General features: G+C 36.9%; 1 protein-coding gene across 1 annotated transcript in view; it reads right to left on the minus strand.

Moving 5' to 3' along the window:
• RSF1 (remodeling and spacing factor 1) overlaps positions 1–23481 on the minus strand; it is a 149436-nt gene that overhangs the window by 71717 nt on the left and 54238 nt on the right. The window contains exons 3-4 of the mRNA XM_077767536.1: positions 1717–1809; positions 945–1150 (exon numbers count right to left, since the gene is read on the minus strand). Coding sequence (XP_077623662.1) covers positions 945–1150; positions 1717–1809 — 299 coding nt within the window. The remainder of the gene's footprint in view (positions 1–944; positions 1151–1716; positions 1810–23481) is intronic.

The following is a 23481-nucleotide window of genomic DNA, read 5'->3' on the forward strand; positions in this document are numbered from 1 at the left end:
CCAAATAAATATTCTAAATTTCCACAGATTATCTCTTTAAAATGTTAACAATCACTAAACAAAAATCTGCTAAAACTCAAATGAGCAAAAAGAGAGAGGAATTCAAGTCAAAGGAGTTTTTAATAAGCCAGGTTATATATCCAGTAATTCTCCCTACTTTAGTTGTAGACTTAGTTAGAGATCTTAATAATTTCCAAATTAATATAAAAGATGAGTATTACTAAAATAAATTCTAAATAATTAAGTTGCAAAGACAGGAAATTAGAGACCCAGGATTCTGCATAATGATCCCGGAGTCACTTACTGATCAAAAAATAAAGTTTTCTTTTAAGGTTTAACATGAAATGTCTCCAAATATATCAATCAATACAAATAAGAGGGCTCATGGCTAGCTCAGCTGGTATAGCATGTGACTCTAGATCTCAGGGTTGTAGGTTCTAGCCCCACATTGGGTGCAGAGATTACTTACAAATAAAAGCTTCAAAAAATAAATACAAATAAGAAACAAAGATTTTTTTTTAAAGGACTATGCCAAAAAAAGGGGGGCGGTACCATATTCCTCAGATTTCTTCAGAATCCTAATGAAGAAATGTATACACAGTAAAAATTAAGAAAACTATAGCCAGGTAAGAACCAAGTAATACTTTTCTTGTATTTTTGCCTAATGATGGCTTTTTCTGTGCATATTATTGGTGTTTATTTGTCAGATTCCACCTTCCTGAAGCATAAGGTGCGTGTGCTAATGTGGACCACCATGCTAAATTATTTATTTGACAAATAATTAAGTGCCTACTATGGGTACTGTGTTGGGTACTAGGCTAGGTCCCAGCAACTCTCCCACCCCACACACAAAAAACCCACCTCAGCCTCAGAGATAATATTCTTACAGAGAAGAGATTAAAGAAACACACAAGTAAATGTGAAAAGATTTCGATAAAAGATACCTGACAATGCATTTCCATGAAGAGCCATCTTGATCGTCTTGTTCTTCTATGTACATTCTGACATTGTGATCTTGATCCAACTGGTACCAGTACATAAGGCCATCTTTGTCTCGGCCAATTGGCTGGAGACGCATGGTATCAGCATCCTCCTCATTGATAATGTTTTTGAATTTGAGATTGTCATCAAATTGACACTCGCAGAGATACTGGAAAATAGTCATAAAATGGCTTAAAAGACTCCATAAATGTTTCTCCATCACAGTAAATGTGATGTGTTTAACTGCAGAACTGATTCAGGAACAAGAGCAGAAAAAAATGCATGAGTTTATACATCTTTCACTATCCTCTCCCCACTTTTGTACAACCTGCTTGGAATAACCAATTTAAAAAGATGTATTTCAAGTTAACATTCTATTTTAGTGTTTTATAAATTTACAGGTTAATTGTAATCAATGACACAAAAATCATGTTATATTTCAAATACACTATGCTTGTACTAGTCTCCCAAATTTTCTTATGTATAAAAGTTTCAATGATTCTTTCTGTTAAAACTTTTATGCACATTATTCTTTTTTTTTTTTTTTTTACAAATAGTTTATTGTCAAATTAGTTTCCACATAACACTCGGTGCTCATCCCCACAANCCCCCCCCCATCCATCAGTCCTCAGTTTTTGTCAGCATTCAAGAGTCTCTCATGGTTTATGCACATTATTCTTGAAAAGGCTATAGTGAATTAGTTAAAACAATTGTAATAGATAATAAATTCATTACCTTTAAGAGTGCTAGTTTGCATTCAACACTCATTTCAAGATAGCCCTTCTTCTCCATCTCCCATGCCCAGGTGCTATTAAACTCTTGGCATATCTGTAAGAGAATAAGATAAGCTAATATCTTAATACGTAAAATTTCTATTGACATTAGTATTTTGTTGTACAAGTATGCTGACTGTTCTTGTGTATATGTATTTATAATGGAACAAGTTTATAACAAATACAATCCAAGCCAAATCCACCAGAAATGTTAACTACTAATGACTGAATTAAAAAAAAAAATTTAATATTTATTTTTGAGAGAGAAAGAGACAGAGTGTAGACAGAGGAGAGGCAGAGAGAGATGGAGAAACAGAGTCTTAAGCAGGCTCCAGGATCAGAGCTGTCAGCATAGAGCCCAACATGAGGCTCAAACCATGAGCTGCAAGATCATGACCTGAGCTGAAGCTGGATGCTTAACCAACTGAACCACCCAGGTGTCCCAGATTAATGACTGAATTTAAAGTAAGTAGTGATCTCTGTAGCTCTCTCCTCTGCTCTCAAGAATATTATACACATTTTATGGCACACTTTCCCAAATGCAAATAATTATCTGCTTTCCCTTCCAAACAACCCAGAAGTTTCTTGAGGGCAAGGACAATATTTATCACTGTGCCTAGAAGCATGCCAAAGTGTAAGCATATATTTTAAGTTTGTTTATTTATTTTCAGAGAGAGAGAGAGAGAGAGAGAGTGCACTCACAAGCAGGAAAGGAGCAGAAAGAGAGGGAGAAAGAGAATCCCATGCAGGTAGATGCAGGGCTCGATCTCACAAACTGTGACCTCATGACCTGAGCAAAAATCAAGAGTGGGACGCTTACCTGACTAAGCCACCCAGGATCACCTGTATGCATATTTTTTAACAGAGCCACTTTCCAACTCAATGTCCTCTTTGTAGGTAAAGTTTACATTGTTTGGCATCTGAGACCTTCTATAATGTGGCATTAACTTAAATTTTTAGGATTCTCTCCCTATATGAGCATGTCAGGCAAACCAGAGTCACTGTAACAGTCTGAGGAGAGATATGGATAACCACAGGACTAATCAGGAGCAATGCCATAGATTGTATGACCTTTGTGAGCCAGTTTCTTCAGCAATAAAAGGGGAGCAGTAATAATACTGATCTTAAAGTTTATAAAATAGGAATGAACATGATATAAAGTGTCTAGCAACTTAATGCTCTTTGTTCTAATCCAAGGAGCAAAGAATATAATGAAGGCCAAAGGAAAAGAACCAACCAAGGGACAATATTATTTAGGAGTTTGTGCAATTGGCTAGATAGGCAGGCAAGAGAAAAACAAGCAGGCAAATGGGACTGCTTATATAACCACATCAACTTAGAAATAAGACCAGGCTGGCCGTCCTAGGAGTATTAGCCTTTTCCTATCTAGTACGAGTGTCATCTTTTTTATCAACTGTATAATAAAATTATAGGAGATCACTGTTAGGACAGAAAAAGAAAATAAGGGAAGCAGTATGGCCAGGAACAATACAATAGGGGATCTTCAAAGGCACAGAGGAAGAATAAGCTCGCCATTCTCTGGAATACCCGAAGTCTCTGACCGAAAATACTACCTTTTGTAGAGAGAGAAAAAAATTGAGATACACAAAGTAAAAGGAAATTTTTGGAATATTACACAGAGAGGACCCTAATGTAATTATATCAAAAGCTAAAAAGTCAGAATTTGAATGGACGTTTTGCCAAAAAATATATACAAATGGAAAATAAGCGCAGGAAAAGTATGAACATCATGAGTCATTAGGGAAATGCAAATCAAAATCACAACGGAATACTACTTCATATCCATAAGGACAGCTGTAATCAAAAAAGAAAAATAACAGTAAATGTTGGTGAGGATGAGGAGAGACTGATATGCACAGGTTGTTGACAGGAATGTAAAATGGTACAGCTGCTTTGTGAAAAAGCTAATCAGTTCCTTAAAATGTTAACACTGACATTTGTTACCATGTGACTTAGCAATTCCATTTTTAGGTATTTATACAGGAAAAGTGAAAACACACGGCCATGCAAAAACTTGTACAAATGTTTATAGTAGCATTTTTTATAACAGCAAAACAGTAGAAACAACCCAAATATCCATCAACTGATAAATATATGGAATAAACATACAATGGAATTTTATGTAACTATTAAAAGGAATGACGTAGTGATACACTCTATAGCGTGGACTTTAAAAACATTATGCTCAGTGACAGAAACCTGATACAAAAGGTTACGTATTACAGGATTCTATGACAACAGTCAAGTACATACAGACAAAAAGTTTATTAGTAGTTAGTTGCCAGGGGGTAGGTAGAGGGAGGAATATGGAGTGATTGCTAATGGGTAGATTTCTTTTCCGAGTGATAAAAATGTTCTAGAATTAAAGATAGTAGTCATGATTGCACATCCTTGAGAATAAACTAAAAAAACCCCACTGAATTGTGTATTTTAAAAGAGTGTATTTCATTATATGTGAATAATACCTCAATTAAAAAAAAAAAACCAGAGGGACAGTCAAGAATGTAGAACCCAGCCAGTGATACGTGAGTGTTCTGCTGTGTACCCTGCCCCTAAAACAAGAGGATGTTGGCTGATCATCTGTAACGGTCAAGGCTGAGTGTGGGGACGCACACGTCTGGTATCTGAGAGGGGCTGGGAATGACACAGCTCCAATGCCTGCTCAACAACCTAAGTACCAAAGCTCATGCAGTCAGAAATACCAAATACAAATGAACAACTCTTAGTTATCTTTCACCGTGTGAAAGGGGAGGAAAGTGAAAGAGAAGTAGATAGATAGATAATTAAGACACACATCTCTCTGTCTCATACTACTTACCTTTAATTTATGGACCTTATTTATACAGTTTAGGGTACAAAACTTTTGTGCTGATATTCAGAGATGAATATGCTACTCATTTTGTTTATTTAAGGGCAATGTAGACATGTTACTGTGCCATTTGAGGAAAAACAAAATATCTGAAACTTAATTTTAGATATATTCAAATGGCCATCACCTATTGTTATCACAAAGTAAAGACTAAAAAAAAATGAGTACTCTAAATGACACTTAAATAGTTATGCAAGACTATATAAATTTACACTGGGGGTCAGCAAACTTTTTCTGTTAAGGACCAAACAGGAAATAATTTAAGCTCTGAAGACCATACGATCTCTTCAACTATTCAACTCTGCTGTTAAGAGTGCAAAAGCAGGGGCGCCTGGGTGGCTTAGTCGATTAAGCGTCCGACTTTCGCTTAGGTCATGATCTCACGGTTCGTGGGTTCGAGCCCCGCGTCGGGCTCTGTGCTCACTGCCAGCTCAGAGCCTGGAGCCTGTTTCAGTCTGTGACTCCCTCTCTCTCTGACCCTCCCCTGCTCACGCTGTCTCTCTCTCTCCTAGAAATAAATAAAAATTTAAAAAAATAAATAAAAATAAAAAAAAGAGTGCAAAAGCAACCATAGAAAATACATAAATGAGTAAACTTGACTGTGTTCCAATACCACTTTATTTATGGATAAGGAAATTTGAAATTCATATAATTTTCATATGTGTCAACCATTCTCCCAAGCATTTAAATATGTAAAAACCACCCTTAGTTTTCAAGCCATACGTAAGTAGACAGCAGGACAGATTTGGCCCATGGGCCAACATTTGCCTAGAGCACCAGAAACTAGCTGTGTTTATCAGAGACTGTCTATGACAGTTATTCTTGGATCCTTGTGAGACAAGAAAACTACAGGGACTCCATGAAAAACTCCTTTTTTCCCTTGCTTCTATTCCTGTTAGGACCTACACCCCCGCCTTTTACATGCCGTATAGAACAGATAATGTATGTCTTCCTTGTAAAGGTCAAGGAGTTAATGATTTCTTTGGAAATATTCCAGCACAATAGATAACATCTAAGGAGTAATCAGGAAAGGTCATCATGAGTGTTTTCTAAGACCACTGACTCATCAAGACCCTTGGCTCCAGTGCACAAGTGACTTGTGGAGAACATCTAAACACTCATCTTTGTTCCCAGATACTCGAGAAGACTCATGCACCAGACCACAATCCTCAATAAATACCCAGACTCCAAGCAAAGACAAGGCTCACTCTCCTTTCCTTTCTGAGTCTCCCAGATGCTCTGTTTGTACTCTGTCTTCAATACACTCTGTTCTCACTTTCTCTTGGTTTGCATTTGATTTCTAGCCCATTCAAAGCCAAGGACCCTGTTGTCTGTCCTGAGAGACCCCCTCTGTGTCTGAGGACTCAGCCAGCCCGCATTGCTTGAAGCAAGGGGGTTCCTACTAGGTTGCTAATTCATATTAACTCCCTATGCTCATGCTCCAACTTGATTCTGACCAAATAGCCTCATAAATATAATTTGGTTTTGCATGCAATTTCTCTTTAGAGAATATTCTAGCATCCAAAACATGAACACTTTTGTATATTGTTCATAATTATCACTCTTTAAGTTATTATTCTATAATACTGGTTTTATGTTTGATTCTAATCTGGTTAATGAGAGGTCATATCCAGTTGTATCCCCCCGCATGGTGTCTAAGGACAGCCTTTCTGATATACACATGAAATCAATGCCATTCAGCCCGGGAGGACTCTTGGCCACCTGCCTGCTACCACTCCACTACCTCCAGGCTGTCTTTTCCTCCTAACTTACAGAAAAATAAAGTTGAGGATGGTATAAAGCAGGGGTGGGGAGGCAGGGGAAGGGAGAGGATTTGAAAGCCACAATATCTCAATATTTACAGGAGAGGTGGTTTCACATGCCTACACAGCAAATCATGGAATTTATCTCAGTGAGATCGAACAAATTAATCTTAGAGTCATGTTCGTAATCAAGTATCAAAACTCCTGCCCTTTTTGACAACTTAGAGCATAAGGAATTAAAAGGGGGAGCTATGGGGTGGGTGGAGAGAGAATTGCAAAAACCCTCAGCATGAACATCCAATACACTATGAGACTAAATCAAATTCTAACATGGCTTCTAGCATACTTAGGACATATCCCCGGGACCACCCTGTTCCCACTGAGCTTCTGTCTAGAAAACTCAAGAGTTTCCAAAAGAATTTACTATGTGTTTCAGCCAATCCTTGTTCTTTGTCCCTGAATTCCCTTTTCCATTTATTCGAAAAGTAAACAAGCAAAACCTTACAACTATAAATCTTCTCCCTGTCCTGTTGAGATGTATATGTATCTCCTATAAGAATGTCTTTCTCGAAGACCAGAAAGCCATTCCTTTGATTTGTAATCATCAGGAAGGATACAGGACCTCCCAGATTCTGTGGGAGGGTAGAAAGTTTATCTTTCATAGTTAGCAGGCACAAAAGGCTTAATCAGGTTGCCTCACTGACCCTCACACCTACTTTTTATAACTGTTCATTTCCCTAACCCCTATTTTACCCCTCATTTCCGCCTCCTGAAACCCTTAGTCTCCATTTAAAATACCAGTCATCTCGGGTCAAATTGGAATTGGGCTCAGTTCCTCCTACTACCACAATAGTAAATAGAGTCTGTCTTTATTGCCTTTTAACTAGTAACTGGCTTTGTTTACCTTTGGGGGGAAGGTCCTTGGATACTATTCGGATGGAAATCTTTATTTTACAATTAAGAAACATGAAGTTTAAAGAGATTCCACCAATATTCACTGAGTACCTATTTGATGGCAGGAACTAGTCAAGGAGGTGGGATACCATGATGAAGACAGACAACCTGCTACCATGGAGCGTATTTTCTAAGAGGTACTAAAACAGGTAAAAATAAGACTGAAATCTGGCCATTTGTAGCAACGTGGATGGAAATCGAGGGTATTATGCTAAGTGAAATAAGTCAGGCAGAGAACACAGATACCATATGTTTTCACTCACATGTGGAAGAGGAGAAACTTAACAGAGGACTATAGGAGAGGGGAAGGGGAAAAAGTAGTTAGGGAGAGGGAGGGAGGCAAAACATTAAGAGACTCTTAATAAATACTAAGAACAAACTGAAGGTTGATGGGGGATGTGTAAAAGGGGGAAATGGGTGATGGGCAGGGAGGAGGCATTTGTTGGGATGAGTGCAAGTAGAGACAAATGCTACATTAAAAATAAAATAGAGTAATCTCCTAGAGAAACTTTGAGCATTACTCTGGTTGGGTGCTCAGAAAAGGACTCATTAAAAAAGCTGACATTTGGGGCATGTGAGTGGTTCATAAAGTTGAGCATCTAACTCTTGATTTCAGCTCAGGTCATGATCCCAGGGTTGGGGGATCCGGCCCTTTGTCAGTCTCGGCACTGCGCAGGGAGCCTGCCTGAGATTCTCTCTCTCCTTCTCCCCCACTCCCCACTCATGCTTTCTCTCTCTCTAATTAAAAAAAAAAAAAAAAAAAGTCGACATTTGACACAAAAAGTAGAGACATGACTGAGAAAACAAAATCAGCCACAAGAAGGTCTGGAGGAGGAATGCAGATCCAGGCAGAATAAACATGCCAGCACAAAGGCCTTAAAGTTTGATACATTAAAAAAAACAGGGGGAAAAAAGTGTAAGTGAAGTAGAATAAAGGGTACAGCAGCAGAAGAGAAGGTTAAAAAGGTAAGCAAGGGCAAAATTATGGAGGCACTTAATCACATTCTTTCCAGTTTAATTACATTTTAGATATATGGTTAATCTTACCTATGGTTATAAAATAGCTATGATAGAGACTTTATTTTTCCTGCTAGATTTATTTCACATATTTTCGATGTACCTTTTCCTTGACCAAGACTTCAGAATAGGCTACTTTTGAGAGTAGCCTTTCAAATTTTTGCCACATGTGAATGTGCCCAATTTATAAGTTAACTGAGATTGCAGCTGCCTGTCCCTCCAATCCTGAGCTCCTTTAGCAGGATTTATACTATCTTATTTATCCTGGTGTTAAGCACATTGTCTGGGACAGAGTACATTGCTGGTAAAATGTGGAATGAACTAAATAATTAATGTATCTCCACAACCTTCAGCAACACTTATTTTTCTTTTTTTTTTTTTAGAAAAACAGCCATTCTCTTAGGTATAAAATGACATTGTGGTTTTGATTTGCATTTCCCGAACAATGACTAATGCTGTTGAATACTTTTTCATGTGCTAATTTATTAATCTTGGTATCCTTTGAGAAATGTCTACTGAAATATTTTGCTCATTTTTAAATTATTTTTTTGTTGTTGGATTTTAGGCATTTCTTATATAGTCTGGATGTTAAATTCTAATCAGTCATATAATTTGCAAATACTTGCCCCCCTTCTGTAGGTTGTCTTTGCATTTTCTCATGTCCTTTGATGCCAAGTTCTTAATTTTGATTAGGTCCAATTCATCTTTCTCTTGTTGTTCACACTATTTTGGTTTCATATCTAAAAATCTATGCCAAACTAAGGTCACAAAGATTTATCCCTGTGTTTTATTCTATGAGGTCTCTAGCTTCACCTCTTTTATTTGGCTTGTTGATACAATTTAATTTTTGCCTATGGGATAAGGTAGGTTATCTTGCATTTTGCCAGTAAATTTCAAAAAACACATATATTACACTATAGGTGACAAAAAAGTCTTTAAAATACTACATAAATCTGATATACTCCGTCCTCTCATTTTCAGCTCAGACAAGAATAACAACTATGTATAAGTGACACAACAGTTTTCAATGGTAGGAACATTTTATACTTAGGAAATTTAAGAGATTTTATTTTTACTTTCTAGGTTTAATCTGCTGAACTAAAGCAATGAGAAATAGCTCTAAATTATGGTTTTTATATACTTTCTCTGAAAACACATTGATATTCAAGTTACAGGACCTGTACTAGGAAGCAGCAGTGCTTCTGAGTATATAACTGATAGGACATGAGCAATACAAGTGTTCACACTTGGAAAAAAAATGTCTGGAGAAGAGAAGCAGGCTCCTGAAGTCTACTCAAGGGCAGAATTGTCAAAACAGGTTCACCAGCCATAATTAAAGTAATTCAGCTTGTTTCTGTACTGAAAGGCCTTCAGGTATATTACTATCACAAAACATTCACTGGACCACCTGAAGTCACACAGGGGTACAGCAGAAAACTAAAGAAAATAAAATCCAGTATTATTTTATCCACAAGTATAGATAATTTGGTCCAAGTTGCTGTTAATTTCCAAAAAGATGTCAGCTACAGGAAAGAAAAAAAGTTCCTTAAAATGTTGAAAACTATGCTGTTTCTCTAATTTATTACTACTATTATTATTACTACTATTATTATTAAAAAAACATTTACTAGTTTCCAACTATTTGACAAGGCATTAGCTGAGAATATTCACATTTACTGGCACAAGAAAACAGAAGGTTCAAAGAATTAAGTAACTTAACTGAACTTACACATGTAATAATTAGCAGAATTCTTATTTTTCCCCATTACATGTCCAATTCTACCATCACCACATGCAACTCAGTTATGAGCATCAATTACAGCTGCTTACACCTTACCACAGAGTAAACGGTACTCCTTAGGTAACATTTTACAAAGTTAAAAGTATGTGAAAATACTTTTCAATATGTATAATACTTTCCATTAAGTATTCATGCTGTGGCATAAGACAAACTTGTGTTCAGTCCTTGCTTCAGCATCTACTATCTACGTGACCTTGAGAGTAAGTAGTTTAATTTACCAGGATCTTGGATGTGTTTTGAATGACATTACAATGTATGTAAAATAGCATAAGACCCAGTATACAGTAAGCTAAGTTTTGGAGAAATTGAAACAGTCATAAATTGCTGGTGGGAAGCTAAAATGGCACAGCAGTTATAAATAAGTCTGGTATTCCTCAAAAAACTAAACATAAAATTACTATTTGATCCAGCAATTACACTCTTAGGTATATAACAGGAGAAATGAAAATACAGGGTCATACAAAAACTGGTACATTACTTAATGTTCACAGCAGAATTATTCTTAATAGCCAAAAAGAGAAAAAATTTCAAATGATCATTAACTGATAATGGATAAATAAAAGGTGGTATTATCCATACAATGGTATACTATTTCGCAATAAAAAGAAATGAAAATACTGATGCAAGCTCCAATATAGGTAAGCTCTGAAATCATTATGCTAAATGAAAGAAGTCAAACACAAAAGACCACATATTTTTATGATTCTCTTTTATAAGAAATGTCCAGAATAGGCAAATCCATAGAGACAGAAGTACATTAGTGGTTGTCAGAGGACTGGGAGACAAGGGTTGTGATTGGGACTACTATGTATTTTTGGGAACTAGAGAGTAGCTGTAGTTGCACAATATACTAAAAACCAAGGAATATACTTTTTAATTTTTAAATATTTATTTTTGAGAGAGAGAGCACAAGAGAGACCATGCACACAAGTGGAGGAGGGGCAGAGAGAGGGAGACACAGAAACGGAAGCAGGCTCCAGGCTCTGAACTGTCAGCACAGAGCCCTACATGAAGCTCGAACTCACAGGCTGTGAGATCATGACCTGAGCTGAGGTCGGGCGCTTAACCAACTGAGCTACCCAGGCACCCCATCAAGGAATATACTTTAATATAGTAAATTTTATGCTACAAGAATTGTAGCAATAAAAAAGACACCAATTAACATATTAACAAGACAAAAATTAAAGATAACCTTAGTTTTTCGTTTTTAAAAATAAATAAAAAGCAGTAGAGAACTATCTTAACACTTGTCAAAATATGACATGACGGATGACTTGCTAACCCCAGACAACAACCATCCCAAGGAGTGAAAACAATGGGTCTTTCTAAAATTGCCATTTAGATTAAGGCCACTGACTGCCAAGTTTATTCACTTTTCTAGTAATAAACTGTGAAGGAAACTTACTGATGAGACATCACTTAAATATATTCGTTCAGTCATTTGGTGTCCTTGGAGCTAGGTAAATAGCAGTCAAAAAGGTGGAGAGAGTTCTTTATCTGGTTATGAACCAGCAGACAACTAATAAAAGAAATAATAAAAAAACAGACAAAAGTAGTTCTGTGTAGGTAACAGATGTATTTCTTGCTCACTCATGTCCTTTTTATCTACCCAGCTGCTAAATGCCATTTAACTTTCTGGTATTCTAATTTCATAAAGGACAGATCTAAGAGAGACAGAAATAGATGGTTGCTGTGCCTTCCAGACTAGAGAGGAAACTTGTTCTGCGAAGGACCAATGGTAAATATTTTACGCTTTGCAGACCATACATTCTCTATTAAATGAACTACTCGCTCAACCTGGCACTGGAGCACGAAAGCGGCCACAGATCAAGTGGAAATGAACAGATGCGGCCATGTGCCAGCACAGCTTCATTCACAGAAACAGGCAGCGAGCTGTGGTCAGCCAGCTCCTCCTCTATACTATCAACAGCACACTTAATGATGCAGACAGAAGAATGGCTCAAGGAAAAATCCCTAACACAGCTTTTGGCCACAGGAGAATCTGTACTTAAGATTTTTAAATCCTATTTTGAAATCTAGGAAGAAGTGCCGTAGGAAAGCTAGAGTATAACTAATAACTTTATATAAATATAATAAAACTATTATCGACTATACCTAATGTCCATACTATATCTGGTATCATGTAAAATGTCCACTCCTGGTGACATAAGATAAAAAAAATAATTATAATGTTTCTTTTTAAAATAATTTAAGGATTTCTTTCTCACTGCCATAAACAGAATTGCATTGTTTTTCATGATATAAAGTCAGAGAGAGCTGGGTTGGTGACTTGGCTTTGTGTCCTTTACAAAGTTATTTAACCTCAATTCACTTATTCACTCAACAAATGATTATTAAATCCCTATGTGCCAAGACTGTGCTAGTTATGATGTGTATCAAGGGCTAGCAAAATTTTTCTGAAAACAGCCAGATAATAAATATTTAGGTTTTCTGGGCCAAGAGGCTAAATCAAGGATACTACAAACATACTTATGTATCAACAGAGAAAACATTTCTACAGTTTTCACTGATAAAATTTTAAATATATTAGCAATATGTTATATTAAATATGACATACTATGTCATATCTCATGTTATATGCTACATATAATATATAGTAATAATTTAGTTCAATTTTTTGTAATACAGGCACATTGAGAAGAATGGAATTATTTTAGGGGAGGTAATAACAGTGTGCTTAATTGGAATCCAAAGTACTACCTTTCAATAAACTGATTATAAATGTTCTTCTTTGTAAAGAGGCATTACTGGCTCATGAGCCTTACAAAAAGAGGCAGCAAGACATAATCTGAGGACTTCTAATGTACGTAACAGTATATAAATAAGGCAGGTAGGGTCTAGCTCTCATGCATTTGATGAAGGATAGAGATTCTGAAGGAGACAAATATAATAACTTCCTCATCTGCAAACGGAGATATCAATATATGAGTCTACTCTGTAAGGTTTGGTTGAGAATTCACATATGCGCAAAGGTGCTTCCTCTTCCTCTTAATTATAAAGGACGGTATTTAGGAGAATAACAATGTAAAGACTAAAGTGGCTTTTAAGCTTTAAGCTCTAGCAGCCCACCAATAGAATACAGCTTTGATACAATCATTAGGGAAAAGAGGCCTCCATGCTGAGCATATTTTGATTTCTCTTCCTTTTTCACATAAAGTCATCTATTTTTACCTTCAGAATTTAATAATAATCTACCATCCCAGGAAATACTTTTACAGTTTTTGTGGCATGGTACCTTGTATTAACCAAATTACCATTAACAGTTATCTTTTATAAGCCTTAAAAATTAGGTAACAAATGTTAAGCTTCAAGAGTATCTTAAATATATTTATTATCTTCAGTAGTACTTTTACTCTTGAAGCCAATACGTCAGACACTATGAGGAATGCATTTCATACATTATTTCACTAAATTCTGGCAATTCTGCAAGATAAATGGTAGTTTCTCAATTCTCTAAAATTGCATTTTCTCAGTCTTACAGATGAATCAACTTGGGTCCAGACAAATGGCATAAAGTTTCCTGAGATCAACAGCACTAAGAATGGAGCCCAAATTTTCTTAACACCAAAACTCTCTTTCCGGCTAACCTTTATGATTTAGTATCCATAAGTAAATTTGCTTAATGTTTAGCAACAGGTTAGGTTTAGAGGAAATAATTAAACATGTTAATATGAGAATTTAATGATTCTATTTATGGTTTTTATGGGAAAAGAGTACATTTTTTTATAAAAATGAAAGAGGCAAAATACTTTTCCAAGGAAATTCTGGAAATGTCTAATCATTGTTTTCTTATAAATCCCTCAATGTAATAAATCTGTACTGGTTTTCTATTACTGTATAATTAAACACCAAATATTTAGCACCTTAAAAAAAAAAACACTCATTTATTATCTCCTAGTTTCTGTGGGTCAAAAGTCCTGTACAGCCCAGTTGGCTGGGTCCTCTGTTCACGGTCTCATAAAGCTGATATTAAGCTCCTTTTTGGTAGCTCTGAGCAAAAACCTACTTCCAAGCTCACTCAGATTACTGGCAGAATTCATTTCCTTCTCATAATTTCCATGCAACTCTCTACTTCCTTCAAGGAAGTTAAATGTGCTGAGTCCTCATGCTTTGAATATTTCTGCATTTTGCCTGCCTCTTCTGCTTTTAAAGGCTCACATAATTGATAGTGGGCCCATTTGGATAATCCAGGATAATCACTCTAACTTAAGGTCAACTGATTAATAAATTTAATTACATACATAAAGCCCCTTTTGCCATGTAACATATTCATTAATATAACACAAAAAAGTGAAGGCACAAGGGTCAAACTTTTGCCTACTATACAGCTTGCACCAGCTGTTCTAAATGTCTTCTGTAAGAATTACTGAGTAACCAATTCTCTAAGCTTCCATGCTGAACACTTCCTACATTAGGATTTTGGTCTACATGTGTCTTTGACACTATTTGTCTAAGTATTATTGGTTAGAAGGAAAGAGATCAATGCTTTTCTATCAGTCATTATCTTTCCCACAGACACTGGAAAAATGAGAAAACTTTAAATATATTTAAATATATCTGCATATAGAGAAACTACTTTATTCCTGGTATCACCTTGCACTTAAAGCATTAACATTCTGCCTGACATTATATTTATCTGTGTATCTATTTTGCTTTTCTTCCTTTACTGAAATCCAGACTCTGAAACATCGTGTCTTATACATCCCCTGCAGTGCCTTACTGAGCAGGTATCACAAAATCTTTACTGAACAGAGAGATGAAAATGGGCTAGTGTTGGCAGCTGTGGGTTCTTAGCTAACAACATTTATGATTATATTGCATTTAAATGAATTATTTTAAGCCATCTTCCAGCTTGTCTATTAGATTATGCTGCCCCATCTGCTAGTCATGCAATGTTTTAGGGGTCAGAGAAAAGAGTGAGCAAAGGAGAGAAAGAAAGCACAACTGGAGGTAGAAAAAAAGCAAGTAAAGCTGAGACAGATTTAAAATGATTCAGGGGCACCTGGGTGGCTCAGTCCGTTAAGCGTCTTGACTTCGGCTCAGGTCATGAACTCACCGTTCGTGGGTCCAGGCCCCACGTGCTGACAAGCTAGCTGTTTCGGATTCTGTATCTACCTCTCTCTCTGACCCTCCCCTGCTCACACTCTCTCTCTCTCAGAAATAACTAAAACATTAAAAAAAATTTTTTTTTAATGATTCATCTGTGAAAGAATGATAAAATAAAAGATTTAGTAAACAAGGAATGAAGAATGTCCACTAGATTTTACAACATGGCAAGGCTTCTTTTGACAAGGCAAGTTTTTGGTGGAACAGTGGAGGCAGAAACCTGCTGGGGAGGATTCAGCAGAACATAAAAAAGTGAATACAGCCTAAGTGGGCAATTATGGAAAAGCCTGATTATAATAAAATGAAGTTACATGTTTAGTTAGGTATTCCTATTTTCAAACAAAAAGTCGACATTTTTCAAATGGACCCTCTCTAAGTGTTAATGGATTTCAAAGAACAAATATGGAGGTAGATGTTATCACAATAATCATGAGTAGAATTTCACATTATGTTAAAATAGAAGTTATCCTCTGAATTGGAATAGTAAGGGGGAAATTACAATTTTTCTTTCTAACATATTTATTTTGGCGATAACCAAAAACTAGACAAGAACATGAGTAAACAGGGTTGTTTTTCCTAAGGGAATTTAAACACATATTTAAAATAAATATTTTATTTGCAAATTACCCATAAAACTGATAATTGGCATTTCCATAAATTGTGCTTTTCAAAATACTTTTACAACTATACTACTTTTACAAGTATCAGTACTATCTGATGATTCCCAAAACGTGGATTTGGGGCTTTCTTTTTTCTCAATATTCTTTTATCCTCTAATTGGAAATTAGTCACAAAAATACAAAATCAATTTACCCAGGATCAGAAACTTTAAAAAACAAAGCTAAAACTCTCGATTCTAAATCCAACTCTTTTTAGCCTTGGTCTAGAAGCTGCGATAATTAGAGTCCACAATAATTTACAGAAACATACTATAACATAATCCAAGCTTTAATGACCCCAGCAAACCTCACGCAAATGGTAATACCTAAATGTGCTTCCATCACTTATTTCTATGAATCAATATTATTAACAAATTAAGAGAGATATAGAACCCAAGGAAAGATAGTTTGCAAGGATGATTCTCATTTCACAAAATAAATGTGCTCCTGAAAAATTACATATGAATGCAATTTTAATAAATTCTTATGTTGAAGGAACAACATAATTTATGGCAACAGTAGTTTTCAACTCCCCTTCCATTTTTATTAGCATAGTCACTTTCAAGAAAAAATTTCACAGGATGTTATAAAATGAACTATCTCCCCTCAAAATTCTTATGTTGAAGCCTTAACCCCAAATGTGTCTCATCTGGACATAAGGCTTTTAGGGAGATAATTGAGGTAAAATGAGGTTATAAGAGTGAGGCTCTATAAGACTGGCGTCTTTAGGACCAGAGGCCCCAAGCCCCCTCCCCGCAGCAAACACACAGAGGAAGGGGCAGTGAGGGCATGGTGATGACATGGACTAGCATTAAGTAGAAAGAATGCTCTTCAGAAGGAGGGGGCAAGATGGCAGAGAAGTAAGGAGCTCTGTACTTGCACTCACGCCCATACATCACAGAGAAAAGATCTGAAGCCATTGGAAANGATGCTCTTCAGATTTGCCAACACCTTGATCTTGGAATTCTAGCCTAAAGAACTGTGAGAAAATACATTTCTGTTGTTTAGGCCATACAGGCTGTGGTATTTTGTTATGGTAGTCCCAGCAGTTTCTGGGGAAACTTTAGGACTTCAGGAAAAACTATTTGAAAACTGCTGTGCTAAAGAAATTTCCTACACTGCAAATAATCACAATCTAATGTTTCATGTACACTGAACCCATAGCTCTCAAAGTAAACTAAGGTTAAAAGCATCTGCATATTTATTCCACACTTACAAAGCATGACTTATCTATACACTGAAACTAGATTTTAAATGTGAAATCACTGAACCATGATAAAAATCCAAGTCAACAAATGTTTATCAATGATTAACATACATTAGCGTAACTGATGATCAGGAAGGCACAGATGTTTGTCCTATCGCTCAGGGTTGCAAAGTAAAACTAACTGGCTTTTAGGCAACATGTATAGAAGCATAGCATGTAACAAACTGAGAGACAATCTACATGCTTACTTTTATAATTAAAATTTGGAGTATTTGCCAAAAAATGATAAAATGGGGACAGACTTTAAATTTCCTGGGATGTTCTACTCATCTGAAGTTATTAGGAAATATATGAAAGGATGTAATGAACTAGAAAAGCATTAATTCTGAATGGTAGGAATATGGACATTACAATATTCTTGGTTTTTATCTATGCACTTTACATTTTTAATACTAAAAAGAGGCTGTGGGAAGCCTTTTTCTAAACCTCATTTCCTTAGAAATACCACAAGGTCCTCGAAATTGAGGAAATCCCAGAGCTGTGTCTGATTCTCAAGTGACTACAACTTAGTCCAAGGAGGCATGCAAAACATAATTATAAGCAGTGTAGTGTCAGTTGACTTTAGCTTTTCTAACCTAGACCTTGGGACCACCTAAATTAGAATCAATAAGACTCTTTAGAACAAATATTTTAAAATTCTGCTGGGATCAAATAAAGCTAAAACTATCTGTGAAATTACACTTAGGAGAATCTAAAATAATAGGCACTGAAAATTGATATCTGATAAAAGTGTGCATTTTTTAACATGTTTGAGCACCTACCATTAGTATTCAGTGGCAAGACATGGAAAAATATGCATACCTCTGTAACCTCAGACCATGCATCTTAGCACCATGTGAGTGCAATGTCAGCAAAAAGGGCACATACAAGAAGATAACTGGACTTTTGCACAACAAACAGTATATACTATTTCACATACTCTAGCCAGGCCCCCAAAGAAATGACTTATGGAGGATAACTACAAAATACTAAGAAAACAATGATTGTCAGGCACACTAAGTGAGACCCTGAGACAGATACATACACACACAGGGCTTTCTGTAAAGTAAGTGTTCATTCATTCATCCATTTACTGACTCAACAAATACTTACTGAGCAACAGCTAAGAGCAAGGCACTGGTCCAGGTATTAAAACTGTAACAGATAATGATAAAAATCCTTGCCCTCATAGAACTTTGAATCCTCTGGCAAAGACAGACTTAGAAAGTAAAACTGATGATTTTACATAGTGATAACTACTAGGTGATGTAGTAAGAGAGCAGTAGAACACTCATGGGCAAGGCCTACAGTCATATACAAAGGACCAAAGAGCCAGAAATAACACAACCATTATGGAAACTAAAAACAGTTCCAGGGCCCCAGGGTGGCTGTCAATTAAGCGTCTGACTTGGGATTCTCTCTTCTCTCTCTGCCTGTCCTGCTTGTGTACACTCTCAAAAAAAATAATGAACTTTAAAAAAAAAAAAAAGAGCTCTGTGTGGTAGACTACAGTACATACTGATGAGATTAATAGAGAATAGCAAAAGAGCCCAGAGGAGGAAGCAGGGGCCATGACATGAACAACTCTGTTGCCATTAAGAAATTTATTTTCTATTCAGAAGACAACAAGAACTCCTACTTTAAGGAATTAAAGCAAAGATAACTCTGATTTTCACCTTATCATTGTAATTGTGGTAACTGGACTAGACACAGTGAAACCAGTCTGGATATTCCTACAGAAATCCAAGTGAGAGACAATGGCCTCAACTAGGGGAGAGACCATAAGGATTGTGTGGACTGAACTGAGGGTGATTAAGAAGGCTAAATCAATCAGGATTTGGTGATTTAATAAATGTGAGGACCAAAAAAAAAAAGTCCAGAAAAACCATCAGGTATGTTTTAATGAATAAAATAACATGATAACATTTACCAAGCCAAGGAACAATAAACACTAGGTTTCAAAAAATCACAGGTGACCCTTGAACAACGCAGGCATTAGAGGTGCCAACCCTGTACACAGTTAAAAATCTGCATATAATGTTCGACTCCCCCAAATCTTCAAAAGCCCACTACTGACCAGAAGCTTTACCTGTAACATGAAAACCTGATTACATGTATTTATATTACACGTATTACATATAATATTCTTTTGTTTTTTAAGTTAATTTATTTATTTTGAAAGAGATAGCAAGCAGGGCAGGAGCAGACAGAGAGAATCCCAAGCAGGCTCTATGCTGCCAGTGCAGAGCCTGACTTGGGGCTCAAACTCAAGACCACAAGATCATGACCTGGGCCAAAATCAAGAGTCGTATACCCAACTGACTGAGTCACCCAGGCGCCCCTACCATACTCTTACATAAAGAAAATGTTAAGAAAATCATAAAGAACAGAAAATACACTCACATTGTACTGTATTTACTGAAAAAAATTCTGCACGTAAGTGGACAGATGTACAAACCCGTGTTTTGCAAGGGTCAACTGTACTACAAATTTAACAGCATATCTACCCAAGTTCTAGTTCTCTATTACTAACTTGAATGCATGGCCAAGAATCAGTATTTCTCTTTGGGTCTTAGTATCTTCAACTGTTGCCATTTTGACTTCCCAACCTTGGGATACTGCTGGCCCCTCTCTGCAGTCACTCCACATGGTCATGTCTGTGCTGATGCCACTGTTGCTGAGGGGCCTGACAGGTCTAACCCTGGGGGGGTTTAGATTCTATATGCCCTGATCCACTCCAAGCTGCCCCGGAAGCAGCTTGGGACCATGGATGTCGCCACTGGGTGCACCTCCTGCTTCCTGTGTTTCCTCCTGCCATCAGGCTGGGTCCTATCACATTGAGCTACTCGAACCGGCAGTGAAGGCCTGTTGCTCACCCTGTGACCTGACCACCTCTGGCCTGTACTCATCATGTCTGCTACAACAGTGGTTGGCAAACTATGGCCCACAAACTGAGTGCTTGTTTTTGTAAAATAAGGTTTTTTTTTAGAACACAGCCAAATGTATTCATTTAGGAATTGTCTAGTTGTGACAGAGAACAAAAGTCTACAATATCTAGTATCTGACCCTTTAAGAAATGGTGTGTCGATCAGTCAGTTACAGCAACAAAAGTTTATTTTTGTTCTACACTATACGTTGATGACTGGTTAGCAGTGGCTGTGTAACCTATCATCTTCACCCCAAAATGGGCAGCAGTGACTTAGAAAAGTATAATTTATCATAGCAAAGGGAATAGAGAACATGGAGAAAATCCAATGCTCTTAAAAATTCTGCAAAAAAGTGTAACTCATCACGTTTCCTTGCATTTCACTGGCCAAAAACAAGTCACATGGCTATGCCTGAATTCACTAGCAGGAGGATGTATACTTCTCCCAAAGGTAAAGAAACCAAATCCTTTTTAGTTGCCACACAAAAATATGCTCCTCCTGCCCCATTTTCCTGAGTTTATGCCACTAAGGAAGGGTTGATATTCTTTAACTTCCTCTACAAATAGGTATAATCATGGGACTGTGCTCTTCATAATAGAACAACAGAAGTGAAGTATGCAAATTCTGTCTCACTTCTTGAAAGAAAATTGTTTGCCATATAATTTCTGTCCCTTTTCTGCAGCTAAAGCACATTCTACAACAAAGAAAAATAAAATACCCTAGGATGGAGCAATAAAATGTTAAGAACCTGGGGGTGCCCAGGTGGCTCAGTGGGTTAAGCATCCCTTGATTTCAGCTCAGGTCATGATCTCATGGTTTGTAAGTTTAAAACATCGGGCTATGAGCTGACAGACTGGGATTCTCTTGCTCTCTGCCCCTAACCCACCCACGCTCTCTCTGTCTCTCTCTCTCTCAAATTGAATAAACATAAAAAAAAAAAAGTCTTTTAAAAAAAAGTTTAAAACCTAGATCCCTGAATAATCTCATGGAACATAGTTGTCCTGGGGTAGACAAGTCTGATTGTTATAATAGAGATAAATAAATTTACTGCTTATTTAAACAATTATATTTTGGAGTTTCTTTCTTCCAGTAGTTTAGTCTCTAGCTAATGTTGACCCATCAGCATTTTTTCAATGAAGAGGATCTATATGTATTTGGTATACAAGCCTTCAAACTAAGATTCAGGATGAAATATAAGTCATCAAGATATAGGGTTTTAAAATCATGGGAGTAAACAAGAATACACGGAGAGAATATAAAAAATGAGACTAGAAGAAGGTCTAGAACAAACTTCTGTAGTATAAAAAGTTTTAAGAGCTTAGAAAGAAAGATCTGGGAAAGGAGACTACTAGGAGTAAAGGGAAATAACGGATAGTAGTATAGGAAAAAAGCTAAAACAAAACAATGTTTCAAGGTTTTTAGAGTACAGGTCTTTAACCTCTTTCATACATTTATTCCTAGATATCTTACTATTTTGGGTGCAACTGTAAATGAGATTGTATTCTTACTTTCTCTTTCATTACTGGTATACAGAAATGCAAGATTTCTATATTTTAATTTTGTATCCTGCAACTTTACGGAATTCACTGATCAGCTCTAGTAGGTTTCTGGTGAAGTCTTTTAGGTTTTCTTTTTTTTTTTTTAATGTTTTTTATTTATTTCTAGGAGAGAGAGAGAGAGACAGCATGAGCAGGGGAGGGTCAGAGAGAGAGGGAGTCACAGACCGAAACAGGCTCCAGGCTCTGAGCTGGCAGTCAGCGCAGAGCCCGACGCGGGGCTCGAACCCACGAACCGCGAGATCATGACCCAAGCGAAAGTCAGACACCTAACCGACTAAGCCACCCAGGCGCCCCAGTCTTTTAGGTTTTCTATATACAGTATCATGTCAGTGGCAAATAGTTTAAAGTATGGCTTCTTCCTTGCCAAATTTTATTTCTTTTTGTTGTCTGATTGCTGTGGCTGGACTTCTAGTACTATGTTGGATAAAAGTGGTGAGAGTGTACATTTTATCCCCGTTCCTGACTTTAGGGGAAAAGCTCTCAGTATTTCCCCATTGAAGATGATGTACTGTACAGTACTGATGTACTGTATCATGTTGATTGATTTGCAAATAGTGAACCACTCTGGCAATCCAGGAATAAATCCCACAAGATCATAGTGAATGATTTTTATAATGTATTGAATTCAGTTTACTAATATTTTATTGAGGATTTTTGCATCTATGTTCATCATAGATCAACATAGCCTATAGTGTTCTCTCTCCCTCTCCCTCTATTTTTTTTTTTTTTTTTAAGAAAGAAAGCAAGTACAGGGGTGCCTGGGTGGCTCAGTTGATTAAGCATCCAACTTCAGCTCAGGTTGTGATCTCGTGATTCATGAGTTCAAGCCTTGCATCAGGCTCTATGCAGACAGCTCACAACCCGGAACCTTCTTCGGATTCTCTCTCTCCCTCTAACTACTCCTCCCCTGCACATGTGTGCTCCCTCTCTCTCTCTCTCTCTCTCTCTCTCTCTCTAAATAAACCAACGTTTGAAAAAAAAAATACAGAGAGCAAGCTTGAGTGGGGTAGAGGGGCAGAGTAAGAGAAAGAAAGAGAAAGAGAGAGAGAGAGAGAGAGAGAGAGAGAGAGAGAGAGAGAAAGAGAAAGAGAAAGAGAAAGAGAAAGAGAAAGAGAAAGAGAGATGTGCATTTAGGGTAGATGCAGGGCTTAATCCCATGATCCTGGGATCATGACCCGAGCTGAAACCAGGAGTCAGACACTCAACCGACTGAACCACCCAGGTGTCCCTGTAGTTCTTTCTGTAGTGGTGTCTTTAGCTGGTTTTGGTATCAGGATAATGCTGCCCATATCGAATGAATTTGGAAGTTTTCCTTCCTTTTCTGTTTTTTAGAATAGTTTGAGAAGAATAGGTATTAACTCTTCTTTAAATGTTTGGTAGAATTTGCCTGTGAAGTCATCTAGTGTTAGATTTTGTTTTGGGGGAGTTTTTTTTTTTTTCCTACATGTTTTTATTTACTTTCGAGAGCATGAGAGGGGGAGAGGCAGAGAGAGAAGAGGGCATAAAAGATCCGAAGCATGCTCTGTGCTGATAGCAGTGAGCCTGATATGCGGGGCTTGAACTCAAGAATCATGAGATCATGACCTGAGCTGATGTTAGACACTTGACCAAATGAGCCACCCAGGTGCCCCTTGTTGGGGGATTTTTTGTTTACTGAAGCAATTTCATTGCTAGTAATCAGTCTGTTCAAATTTTCTGTTTTTGTTTTGGTAGCTTATAAATTTCTAGAACATATCCATTTCTTCTAGGTTGTCCAGGTAGCCAACATACAGTTTTTCATAATG

The sequence above is a fragment of the Crocuta crocuta genome, unplaced genomic scaffold (assembly GCF_008692635.1).
Source record: "Crocuta crocuta isolate KB4526 unplaced genomic scaffold, BGI_CrCroc_1.0 scaffold561, whole genome shotgun sequence".
NCBI lineage: Eukaryota > Metazoa > Chordata > Mammalia > Carnivora > Hyaenidae > Crocuta > Crocuta crocuta.